Below are 12,587 nucleotides of genomic sequence, written 5' to 3'. Positions count from 1 at the left end.
CTTTAAATTGACAACAGTAGTTGGTGAAATTGGCCAATCATAGCTATTCCTCTGAAGAATGGAATGAGAGTGATTGGCCAGTTTCATAACGACTGATGTCGTTATACCTGAAAAAGGATATGCGGTACCATAAAAGACGCGCGAAAAGGACGCTGTGTTTACATTTGCACACGTCACAATTTTAAAATCACGCCTGACTGAAACGGTCTTTCCAGGTTGCATGATAACAAGTCAAAAGTATGGGAATTGCAGCGCTCATATCATGAAAGACTGACTAATACATAAGACTGCATAAGACTGTTACTTTCCGAAGGATAGACGAGATGCAGGTAAAAATTGAGAAATGGACGGAATTGATACAGTTGGGGAAATTGCAAGATGTATCGGAAGATATTCAGGTATGTACTCTTTCTCATTTAAAATATTAGTTTTACATTTGTGAATACAATTTTTCTGTTAATATCTTTCAGATGACTATTTGTGTTCAATCCAACGGTAAACTCAATGACGGTTTATTTAAATTACTACTACGTTTATGTTGCATGGCAGATAAATATAACAAATGTAATAAACAGAACTGTGAGACTGGAAAGAGTATTGCTGTATTAGCTAAATTACTTTGTTCGTTGCTGATCAAAGTACCTGATGACAACAACTTTGTCAAAGCTGTATTTAAAATTGTTCAGTGTTTAATTTCTTTTAACTTATATGAGGACGCGGCAGAGATCTGTTGTTACTTGAAACCAGGCAATTTGTATAATCCCCAAGATAACACCATGAATCTTGTGATAAAAGTATTATCCTTATGGCGTGTTTTAGTTAACAATGTATATATTACTCTTACAAATGAGTCATTAAACACAGAGAATTATAGTAAGCTGAAAAATGTCTTGAAATATGAAATGGAAATGATACAGATAGCATATAAAAATTATACGAAACATTTAATTATGGAGATAAGTATATACTTGGACAGAATAGCAGCAATTGATAAAGACACGAAATATTTTGATGACTTTTGTAAATATATATTGGAATACTTGTCAGGATTGCAGTTGTATTTAGACAAGGATGAAAAATATTTAATATATCGTTATATAGTTCATATCATGTGTCATGTAATATGTAAGACTATTAATACAACTCATATTGAATCTGCAGTAGCAACATTAGATGAATTATCTAGTTATTTCGAGACTCCTGTGGCAGAAGACGAGGAATGCTATCAATGTTTTCAGCAATTTCGAAGCTTGTGTATGAATCTTTTAGTGCCAATAAAAAATCTTGTCAAGGATAATGCCAAAAATGTACAAAATATTATTTATTGTAATTTGAATATTATGCAAAAATATGGATACGAAAGTCTTAAATGGAATGCACTCTGTATTGCAGAGATAGTTGAATCAATGTTTACGTACTGGGAAAAATGTGTGGAAACTGATAAACATGTGCTCAAGAACTTGCTTGATACTGGCATCTTGCTAGAACTAATGAATTTATTTGTACAAATACATGTAGATGAATTTTATGTCAAGCAAGTATCAATCAAATGCAAATGGTGCCAGAACAAATTGTGCACAGTTAAGAGGGATTTATACAATGCTATAGTGATGAAATGTAGATGTATCAGTTTATTATGTAAATTTCCTGTTAAAACTTTGCCAGCTGATGTGTGTGCTCTTAGCAGAAAAATCTTAGAACAGAACGTCGAATCGATTATTCGTGAAATGAAAGAAACTGAATGTAAGCGTTGGACGCAATCATGGAATACTTGTCGTAATTTAATTTATAATATAGGTGTACTGTCTGAACATGTGTATGAAGAAAGCGTACATCTGTTCTCCTTTTTATGTACTTCCATTTTTCAACTTGAATTAATTGAATCAAATTCTATATATTCTGAAAATTCTCGAAACTGTGAAAATATTCTTTCTTTTGCATTATACAGATTAAGTGTTATGTATTACAATAATAATATGTATAGGAAAGCTATGACAGTATGTGCATTGAATGCTTTGTTAACTTATAATCAATCGAATACAAAAGCTTTTCGTACATGGATAAATATTAAGAAAAATGCTTCTGAAGAAATTGCAAACTTAACTATGCTAGACTGCTTGACAAATGATAAAGACAAGATAAAGAATGAATTAGGATTTTCACTCGATATTTCCAAGTATGACTGTACTGAATTGTGTTTAAGCGAAGTAAAAAATTTGCTAGAGGAACAGATCATATTTACAAATGGTGTGGCAGCAGTTCTAGAAAAACTTAGAAAGCTACAGCCAAGTAATCAATATGCACACATGGTGCAATTATTAGGATATTATTTCTTAGGTTTCACACCACATGACAGTTCTATTCTGAAATATCATAAGGAAGCTATATGTGATTTGAAGCAAGATAAGTCAAATTCTGTGGCCGTTCTGTGCTTGGAAGCTAACTTAAGCCTTTTTATGTTTGTGGAGGAGTTGCATATAATGAATGAGCAAACTCGGATGGAAATGGAAAGTACAAAATTTGCTTTATGTGCTCCCAAGTTACGAGAACTAACCGAAACCAATTCTCCAAATGTAGTGCCTGCTTATACTATGATAAACGTTAAAAAAGATACCAATCTTATGTTGTGTCTACAAAAATGTGTACAAAAGTGGAAGCAATTATTTAAGTGCCATTTTGTAAGTTATTAAAAATTTATTGCATTCAACTATTATTAGAAGCTTTGCAGTTCAATAATTGTATGTCATTTTTTACAGAAAAAAATTGTCAAGAATTGGGAACCTGATCTTATACTTCGCATGCTGATAACAGCTGGTGAATATGCCCGATTATATCGGTATGAACATTGTGAAGCTGAAATATGGATTTTGGCATATAAGTTAGCATCAGAAATGAATGATTACACAACTATTTATAGTATGTTGAGCTATTTATAATAATTAAGAAAAAAATGTTTTACAAATGAGTTAATATTAATCTTATTACAGTCACAAGTCGTTGTATATCATTAAGACAAATCAATTACGATTGGATCACTACTGCTAAGGAACATATCATAAATCATAGAAATTCTAAGGACGAAAATGTAATTGGCTCCATTGCTATCTTTTGGATAAGTTTAGCAGACCTTTATTTTGAATGTGGAAAGGTAAGAGGAATTTAGCTGCTAAAGCTCATTTATCTTTCTTCAAATAAATAGCTTAAAATAAAAATATATATAATAATATATAATAATATATAATACGTATACAAAATGTTCTGTTATTTTTATTTTTAGTATGATGATGCTAAGCAATTACTTATCGAAGCTAGGAGTCTTTCAGGAATTTCATTTCTTGCTAATAGAACCGTGTATTTGTTAAGTTTAGATGTCATTATACGCAATAGCCATTTTTATATAGATAATATGCAGCATGAGAACTATGGTTCATATATTGTGGAAAGTTTATTGGCAGTAAGAACCTTAAATCAAGATCTGTTGTCGAAAAAATGTAATTATAATTAATGAAACTATTTACATTTTTATTCTATGTAATTCTAATATAAAGCTTCGTCAAATTGTATAAATATAAAATTATCCAATTACTCTATTTATAAATTGATCTTTTTCAGGGATAAATCGATCAACGTATCTTTTTAGTTACGATACACTTTTCACTATGGCAGTTAATTTGTCCGTAAGGATAAACAGTCTATTATCTTTTCGTAGTATTTGCCCGGATTTAGTACTACTTTTAAAGTCGGCACAGAGCTTAAATGCGATGTTACGCACTGCCGAACTATTAAAATCGCTATGTTACATCGATTTATCACGTTTACAACTGGAGGATTGCGAAGTGAAGTTACAAGGACTTGAACACATGTTGAACATCGAGACGTTTCAATTATCGATGGAGTCTAAACTCGTTGAAACACCATTCGTGCAACTTCCAGTGACTCCCACGAAGATTGTAGATCCTGTCAGAGATACGCCTCAGTATGGTGCTTCTCCAGTGCTCGGCAAGAAAGTATTTGATCCTCCAAAATTCACATCGCATATGAATTGCGATTGCTACAAGTGTAGCAACATTTCGTATCAGTACTTGGTATTTGCTACCACTTATATCAGAGCGCAGTTATATGCCTTGCAGAATCATACCATGGCAGCACTCGATCATTTTCACGGCGCTTTTCAATTAAGGCAAAGACTATTCAAAGAAGAAAAATCAGTTCTACCCAAAAACTGGCCTTGTGACGAAATTGATATAAAGCGATTCTCTTGGCAGACTCGTTATATAACTGATTATATACAGCTATTGATTGATTTCTGTTATTTTCTGAAAGCAAAAATAACGTCGAGACAAGAGGATGTATTCAATATTGCCAATTTGGCTATCAATATATGCTACAAATATAAATTACAGGGACATCCCATCTATATAACGGCTAAGGAATTAGTACTTGACAATGAATTCCAGCCGGTATTGGACTCTTCAGACTTAAGTATGTACTTTTTAACATATGAGCAATTCATGAGAAAATAGGACAAGAATTTACCTCGTTTTTTTTAACTGCTTGAAACTTTTGTTACGTGATATATATACCATTTTAAATAATGTATGAACTTATGTCCCTCTAAGAAATTTTTCATTATTAATAACTTCAAAGTAGAGCGGATGCTCAGGTTTGTAAAAACTTCCATATGAAAAAATTTAATGAATTTAATTTAATGAAAAAATTTCTTGTCCAATTTTCTCAAGAATTGTCCGTATAGTTTCCTTTGTTAGAACAAATTTCGGGTGAAATTTTTTCATTTTGATATTTATATGATAAAATTTTTGTTGCAGAGTTTACGGTTCCGCAGCCACACGAAATTGATATAAGTGATCATGCAAAAACCTCAATTGATCCAAGCGTTTGTGTTACGCCATGCGCTCCGAAACATCGTGCCAAGAAACCTGTTTCAGTTCGACGTAAAAAAAACGCAACAGCTTTAAAGATACCTAAAATTAATTTGATTTGGAGTGATGATGAAGACGATAATAGTATATCACCACCACCTGCCACGAATAGAAAATCCAAATCACGTACAAATTTAGTGAAAAGAAAAATTTTAAAAGAAGATTTAGAGGATGACTAGCTTTCAATCAGCAGACAATGTTTTGAAATTATTTTTTAAATATACATTTCTTATAAATTATATATTTTGTGCACTTTATTGTAGAAAACATATTTATTAAACATATTTTAACATATTAATTAAATATTTATATTATATTTGTTATTTATTCGTGATACGAAATTTAAAAAAATATTTATTTAACGTTTATTAGCGTTTATTTAACACTTATGTCACTTTAATCATTTATTTGTAATAATATTAAACATAATAATATTATTCAACATTTATTCATCATTAATTTAATATTTGTTTGTCAATAGTTATTCATTTGCAATAATAATTTTTAAATTTATTTATCGTTTATAAAATAATTTAATATTCATGTCAATTATATGGAAAAATCATTTGCTTCTTCCAAAGTTTTGTCAAAACGATAAAGACACTACACTATTGCGTGTATTCCATAGCACGATGGAATAATTATTTTTAATTATAATCATATTTTATAATTAAAGATGTATCTTATTGTCTCTTATACTTAACAGAAGATTATAGAGGTTTTCCATGTTTATAAATTATTCGAATGTATGATTAAATTGAGAATTTTAATTTTTTATTATTACTTAATAAATAGCTATTATTTTGTTGTAACTAAATATTTTATAACTAAATTCAATATGTCGACACTTTTATGTTTTCATTCTTGTATTTATTATTCTTAACATAAGTATCACACAAGTGTCTCGTATAATAACAATAAACTGTGGAGCAAAAAATAAACATGTAAATATATGTTTACATGCATGTTATACAATTCCGCGATTTTGCGCTAACAAAATAAAACAAACTTAATTACAATACTTGTTTCAACTAGAGCTTGGAATACCCGAGTACTCGCCCGCCTGCTCCGTTATCTGTGCACAATTGTCGCAATCGTTAACGATAGTCAATGAGTGCCATGCTTTCTTTCAGGATAGTCCTTGGTTGTCGTTAGTTAACGATAATGGCAATCGTCGAAACGTTTAGAGAATCCCGCTACTAAACCGGTTCCGCTAATTCAAGTATTCGCATACAATGCGAGTATCCGTGGAACCGTGTGTGCGATACGAATACTTGTTTCGATGCGAGAGTATCCGCTACATGTTAAATATCTGCGTGTAATTTTGTCAATTTTAAAAGTGTATTTTACAATAGTTTGTAATGATTCTCATTTCATTTGTAATTAAAATATTCCGGAACTAAACTATTTCGTTTTCGCATTATGGATATTAAACATATTTCCAAATTTGATTTGTCTCGCAGGGACTGTACATCCTTAATTCAAACTATTGTTGTTAAACAATTCTAAAACGTCTTTAAAAAAACAAAATTACACGCAGATATCTGTAGTATATAGCGGATATCCGCATTGAAATGAATACCCACATCGCCCACAATTCCGCGAATACCCGTATTGCGAACGATTCTGCGGATATTCGCGTAGTATCGAATTAGCAGGTATCCGATCCAGAATCCGTATGCACGGATAACGGATTTGTGGACGGGTACCCGAATTTTACATTACCCAGTTCTTTTTCCGAGCTCTAATTTTAACTGATTTAATGTATGAAAAACGCGATTATTATGCAATAAAAATAAGTAATAAGATTCACTTTAATTCTATGAGACACATTTGCTTTTTTCTGAGCAGTGTGTGGAAGAAAATGGATTTATAAGTTAAACAGTTACCCTGTTTTCTATTGTATAATTAACACATGAAATTAAAAAATTCAGAAAACCATCAGAATTAGGACAAACACAATTCATCACATAATATAATGTAAAAGTTAAAGTAATAATAGCACTAGTTTATAAAAAATATTTTTTTTAATTTGAATCAGAAAGTGTTTTTTAAACGTTTGGAAATACTGCCGCAAGCCAAACTGTACCAAGTTTTCAAGTTTTAAAAAAAATTAAGATTTATAATGTGCAAAAAATGATGTTTTTAAGGTATTACAATTTTTTTCTAGAAAAAAAATTGACGTTATTTTTTAATTCATATATTTTCGTATATTTTTGGTCCGATTTAAATTCTTCACAACATACGAAGCTTATAAGATATTAAAATAAAAAAAAAGGTATTTTAAAGGATGAATAATAAAGGATTCATAACTTCTAAGATAATAATTCCAAGATAATGCTAATCCTTTTTACAAAAAAATTTGAATATTGTAAAAGACATCTTTTATTTAATTATTTTGGAAAACTGAAATACTGATGAAATTTGGCTTGCAGCAAATTTTGTTTTGAGCATCCAAAAGTCTATAAGAAACACCTTGTCAGATTAAAAATAATTTTAGTTAAACTAGTGTAACGAAAAGAAAGAAAACAGATGTGTTTCACAGCAAAAGACTGTTTTTACAATTGTATGCCGATAAATGTTACTGTGTACATGAGTGGACTGTGTTACATGTGTGGACAGCTTTTATTCGTTTTTTTTCTTGTATATAAAAATAACAAAGTTACGTTAACCTGTAATCACAGTCTGTAAATGGCTATAATGACAATTCTGAAGCCGTGGAACATTCATCCCTTACGTGTTTAAGATGTGCTAAAACCCGCGCCTCTTCTTGCGTCTTAGCCAGTTCCATCAATGCTAAAGCACCCTGCCATTTCTTATTGTCTTCCTGTACCGGTAACTTATCTAGGCTTATATTGTCCTCCTGCTTAACACTAATTATTCTTGTCTCCGTTTTTACGGGATCCATTGTGAGGGACGGTTTTGAGACAATTTCTTTGCTGCTATTAGAACTACCAGCCAACATCAGAACTGTCGGTCTAGTTTCGTTTTCGCTGATACGAGAGTTTGCTAGTGTATCCTGTTTCGTTGTTTCTATACGAACAATTTGCTCTGTATAATCGAAAATCGAACATGCAGATTCAGAACTTTGACTTTGAATTTTTACAGCAGATTTGTTAATACTAGTTTCAAAAATATCCTGATTATTTGTCAAGTTATTTAGCTGATTATTTGACAAATTATTCAGCGGATCCCATTGTGGCTGATTCAGAGAATGCATAATCTCATATACATTTTCTTCCTCTGCTTTTGGAGGTTCGTTGTCGTTGTGATTAATTATGCAACACGTTTGAGAGGTGATATACGAAGGTTCCAATTGTGTATTTGGAATTTCATGTTTGCTGTCCAGATTCGATAAAGTTGTATTATTCTCGGGGACAGAATGGTCCAAGAACGCCGTATACCAGTGAAATTCCGATGATTCTGTGGGTCTGTCTAGAATTTGTTTCTCATCCATCTTGCGTATGGTCGTTACATTGTTAGATCTAACGTCCTCGTTTAGGTCTAGCTGTTGGTCTAAGCAAGCATACCGTAGCCATCGTTTCTTTGGTTGCAGTCTGTCCAAGGGTCTTCTTAGTGAGGTGATTGCTAACTTGGCGTTTGATCCTTCTTCATCCTCGGATGTTTGCAATATCGCGCAGCATGTTTCCGCTGGATCTTCATCTTGACTCTCCTCTTGACTATCTTGATTCTCTTCGCAGTGCAGTCGTTGATTTGAAGGGTTGTGATCAAGATTTTCCTGTTCTCCCGCTATATCCATCATAAGGCCTTTTCTGGATTTTATCCTCTTGTGATTTTCGGCAGTACTCTTCCATGTCTTCTTCTTTCGTTCATTTTTCCCAGTCGGTGTACGGTCTTCACGTTCCCTGGACATCTTGTAACGTTCCAACCATCGACTTACATCGTATGACAATTCCGTGTTTTCAGATACTGGCTTTAATACAAAATCATCTGATCTTGTAAGATTGGCATAAGGATGATCGGGACAATGTCTATTGGCATGAGTAAATCTCGTTTCACAACCTGGTACGGTGCATAAAAATGGCTTTTCTCCTGTATGCAATCGTTGATGAGTCTTCAGTTGTCCCGATTGGGTGAAAGCCTTCGAGCATCCAGGATAATCACATGGATATGGACGTTCTCCTGTAATTACAACATGAATATTTTTATTATGTATTTTATCTAATTAATTATTATACAAATAAATTCTGAAATATATGTGTGTATATACAAAACATCCCTCTAATATTTTGTAATTTATTTTAATACAAAAATGGAATCTGACTTATACATATGTATATAAACATTACATTTCAAGAATGTTAAATTTTAATTTTCTCTCTAAATAAATTAATATATACCAATATCAATTATTAATCTTTTCAAAATCTCAATACAATTTTAATGTATAGCTCAATCCTTAATACAATAATAAAATAATGCTTTCTATCAATGTAGATTAATTTTAATAATTTCGATTCAATTTATTCATCACCTTTTTTTCTAATTGTTACAATTAAAAAAAGATGAAGCGTCAATTAAAATTAAAATTAAATTACAAGGGAAGAAACAAGTATAAGAAATTTTACTATGCATCTGGTATTTAAATCTGCCAAACATTAGTTTTCTGAGTTCAATCAATCTTATTATGAAAGAAAGAATGCAGCAGTCAGAGAGATTCGTAATATTTTTCAAAATGCGTCTTTTTTTTTCTTATCTATACACAAAGAAAAAAACGCGCCACTTTGTGCCGTTAACGGACAATACGCGTGAACAAACAACATCCCAGAGGGTTCTCCCCTCTCCATCTCTTTCAGGACCGATTAAAATTCCACGCAATTCGAGAGTCGGGACGGCATCGCCGGTTACACGTGTCACCGCGTGCTGTAAATTTCGCGCGCAACTGGCGAACTACGACCACACGCGGAGTTGGGGACGCGTCGGTGCCGGGATTGCCGGGTGCGTCGCAGCGCGTCGTAGCGTTGCGCCGGCACGCAAGTCGAGCCATTTAAGTATTTAAAGCACGGCATGATGGCCGATTGGCGGGACTGGCGCGAGCAGTGAGACGCACGCGACACGCGGAACAGAGAACTATCCTTTGCGCGCGCGATCGTTTTCTCTCTCTCTCTCTTTCTCTCCCTCTCTTTCGTTTTCTGTTGGAGATCGCGAGGTTGAATAAAAGCTGAATAAAAGTCGCCGCGGATGATCGACGCGATCGGCGCAGGATAAAATCCCTTTACCCGTGTGAGTGCGCAGGTGCGCCTGCAGACTCTTCTCGCGCGGGAACACCCGGTTGCAGTAGGTACACTTGATGCTGCTTGGCGACGTACTGCCCTGCTTCATGAGATTCGTGAGTGCGTCGGCGCGCGGCCGACCGCGCCGGTGGCTTTCGGAGCCGTTGCCGGCGGTTGATCTACCGGCCGCGTTACCACCGCCCGCGTCTAGCCCCGCGACATGCTGCTCCCTGTACTCCGGCGAGGAGCACGAGCTGCCTGGGCTTAGATTCACATTGCGTGCCTCCTCACCCCAGTTCCATGGATATAAAGTCGTGTCGCACATCGAAGGACTGCGATCGAGCGACTCTGCGGAGGAGTCCGCTGAAGGCCGCTGCTCCCGCTTCGGCGTGTGGAGTTCCATCCTCGCCGCTCTGCCAACGCGCTGCCCAGCACTGCCTCGTCGGCTGGCGGCTCGCTCTCTTTACCTCTCTCTTTCAAAACAATTAAACCCGCTCTTTTCACACTTTACTTCTCTCACACGATCAGTTCACTTGTCACAATCATTGTCGTTACCATTACCAATCATCGTTCTATACACGCGACGCGATGCCCAACGATGGCTCTAGCGATGCCCAGCGATGCACTCACGGCTCGCGGTGGAACGCGGTAACCTACCGCTAACCGCTGACTGGCTTGACACGCGCGACCTCTCTGCCACTGTCGCCATACCGCCTCCACCCGCCTGTCCCGCCACCGCCGAACCGAGCGCGTAGTACGCGTGCCGCGTGCAACTAGTAAACCGCCAAAATACGCACACAACCACACACAAGTGTAGAGTACTCAGTTAGTACACCCTACGATTCTACACAACTCCGCAAGTTTCTCAAAATGGCTGCCCTATGCGCGCGCATCGCATCCGTCTAGGCGGATTTGTATGTAGCCACGTGAACGTAATCAACTGTAACGAACTTGGATGGTGAAAAATAAAATATTCATCGTAAGCATCTTTTATTCTGTAATTCTTAACGATATCTGATATCGTTATTTTAAATACGAAGCGCCACTATGTGCCACTGGTCTGAATGTGTTAAGATGTTGAACTATTGCATACATTCATATAAATGAATTAATTTTAGAAATGATAATTGCCGATATGGTTGTCGGACTTTCAACGCAATCAATCTGAAATGTTAATAATCCTCCCCAAATTTCTCAAATTTAATCTTAAAAAACTGTAATGACTTATTGCGAAAAATATTGCCTCGGCCGGGAATCGAATCCGGATCTCTTGCACTCTGTGCGAGATTTTGGGGGGATCATTTCTGAAATTAATATATACAATAATAGGCCAACAGCTTAACTTTCAGACTATAGTGGCGCTTCGTATTTAAAGTAATGTACAATATTTAACATAAACGGTCTTGTTTCCAATTTTATCGATATTGTTATATTGTCATTGAGCAATTTTTTACTATATCGTATCTAATATCTGAACGATAATAAAATGATAGCGTTTTCCAGTTTGGAGTAACTGGTGCACTCTGAGTGCAATTGAGTGGAAATCAATTCGTATTCTACGGTCGACTGTTGCCACAGGTGCAGATGCAGGTTGATGCAGGTTCAATCAGGTTCAATCGCTAGTTCCAAATACCTGACGTCTCGCGTTTCGGTTTCACGAACGAATGTACAAACACACGTAATAATCTCACAATTAAAATTGCACAAAATACAAATAAAGATATGTTGAAGAAAAATTAAAAGAGTCGATTCTGTATCTTGAAACAAAGTAAAAATTATAAAAGCGAGCGAATTTACTGAAATATTTATACCTTCATTGATCGACATTGGTAAATTTGCTCACTTTTCGTAATTTTCACCTTGTTCCAAGATATAGAAATCGATCTCAAGATTTCGATTGATTCGAGAAACGACTGAAGTCATCCGGATAAGTTTGTAAATCCGCCTATCCGCGCATGACGCCGTGAATTTCCGGTGAGCGGTGATTGGCCGGCGTCGATTGGACAAAATCGATCGGCTAATGCTGATTGGTCGCGTGACGTCACGCGCCGCCATACAAGAGCAACACAACACACTTGTTTCGATAACAGAGCGTTATCGCTGCATTTCGCAAATTTATTACAATCGTCTGAATCGTTTCTCGCATTTTCTCGTATTTTCGACGAGACGTGGCCGAGAAATGACGTTACACGATTTTCTCGAGATGAAACGACGACGCAGCGGTTTGCCGGTTGCCGCGGCGCGTCTCATGGAAATCGCGCGACTTTCCGGCCGAGATGACGAAATATGAACAATTGAGAGTCTTCTCGAGCACCACGATATCGTATATCGGCGATTCGAATCGCGCGTAAATTCACGTTGTATTTTTTCAGATCGATCGAGACGATGGACCGGACTGAGAGTGATAATAGTA

At 35.3% G+C, this 12,587-nt stretch overlaps 2 protein-coding genes and 1 long non-coding RNA gene across 5 annotated transcripts; 2 read left to right on the top strand and 1 right to left on the bottom strand.

Annotated features, from left to right (window-relative positions):
• Positions 1-55: 55 nt before the first annotated feature.
• LOC105147553 (uncharacterized) lies at positions 56-5,181 on the top strand. Its single transcript, XM_011058650.2, has 7 exons — positions 56-398; positions 471-2,678; positions 2,757-2,916; positions 2,988-3,148; positions 3,278-3,491; positions 3,613-4,482; positions 4,827-5,181. The coding sequence occupies exons 1-7, from the start codon at positions 324-326 to the stop codon at positions 5,117-5,119; spliced, it is 3,981 nt and encodes a 1,326-aa protein (XP_011056952.1). The 5' UTR covers positions 56-323; the 3' UTR covers positions 5,120-5,181.
• Positions 5,182-5,788: 607 nt separating this feature from the next.
• Positions 5,789-10,861, bottom strand: LOC105147554 (Zinc finger protein 367). Of its 3 annotated transcripts, none has more exons than XM_011058651.2 (2): positions 10,181-10,861; positions 5,789-9,083 (listed from the first exon to the last, which is right to left on the bottom strand). In XM_011058651.2, exons 1-2 carry the CDS (start codon positions 10,575-10,577, stop codon positions 7,636-7,638), a joined length of 1,845 nt encoding a protein of 614 aa, XP_011056953.1. In that variant the 5' UTR covers positions 10,578-10,861; the 3' UTR covers positions 5,789-7,635. The 3 variants fall into 3 exon arrangements, with proteins under 3 accessions (XP_011056953.1, XP_011056954.1, XP_087262031.1); XM_011058652.2 differs by having other exon boundaries at positions 10,466-10,860; XM_087405905.1 differs by lacking the exon at positions 10,181-10,861 and adding an exon at positions 9,530-9,754.
• A 76-nt stretch (positions 10,862-10,937) lies between these two features.
• On the top strand, positions 10,938-11,916 carry LOC147909849 (uncharacterized). The gene is made up of 2 exons (XR_015545007.1): positions 10,938-11,153; positions 11,678-11,916. It is a non-coding gene; the product is annotated as an uncharacterized LOC147909849 (long non-coding RNA).
• The last annotated feature ends 671 nt before the right edge of the window (positions 11,917-12,587 follow it).

The sequence above is a fragment of the Acromyrmex echinatior genome, chromosome 4 (assembly GCF_024713525.1).
Source record: "Acromyrmex echinatior isolate Ae372 chromosome 4, ASM2471352v2, whole genome shotgun sequence".
Taxonomy (NCBI): domain Eukaryota; kingdom Metazoa; phylum Arthropoda; class Insecta; order Hymenoptera; family Formicidae; genus Acromyrmex; species Acromyrmex echinatior.
This window is presented reverse-complemented; position numbering and strand designations above follow the sequence as displayed.

Excerpts from the sequence above, each read along its gene's own strand:
- LOC105147553 (XM_011058650.2), top strand. The coding sequence starts at position 324 with ATGCAGGTAAAAATTGAGAAATGGACGGAATTGATACAGTTGGGGAAA. Across the intron at positions 2,917-2,987 it reads TGATTACACAACTATTTATA|TCACAAGTCGTTGTATATCA; the intron begins GTATGTTGAGCT and ends ATCTTATTACAG. Across the intron at positions 3,492-3,612 it reads AGATCTGTTGTCGAAAAAAT|GGATAAATCGATCAACGTAT; the intron begins GTAATTATAATT and ends GATCTTTTTCAG.
- LOC105147554 (XM_011058651.2), bottom strand. The coding sequence starts at position 10,577 with ATGGAACTCCACACGCCGAAGCGGGAGCAGCGGCCTTCAGCGGACTCC. Across the intron at positions 9,084-10,180 it reads GCACCTGCGCACTCACACGG|GAGAACGTCCATATCCATGT; the intron begins GTAAAGGGATTT and ends TTGTAATTACAG.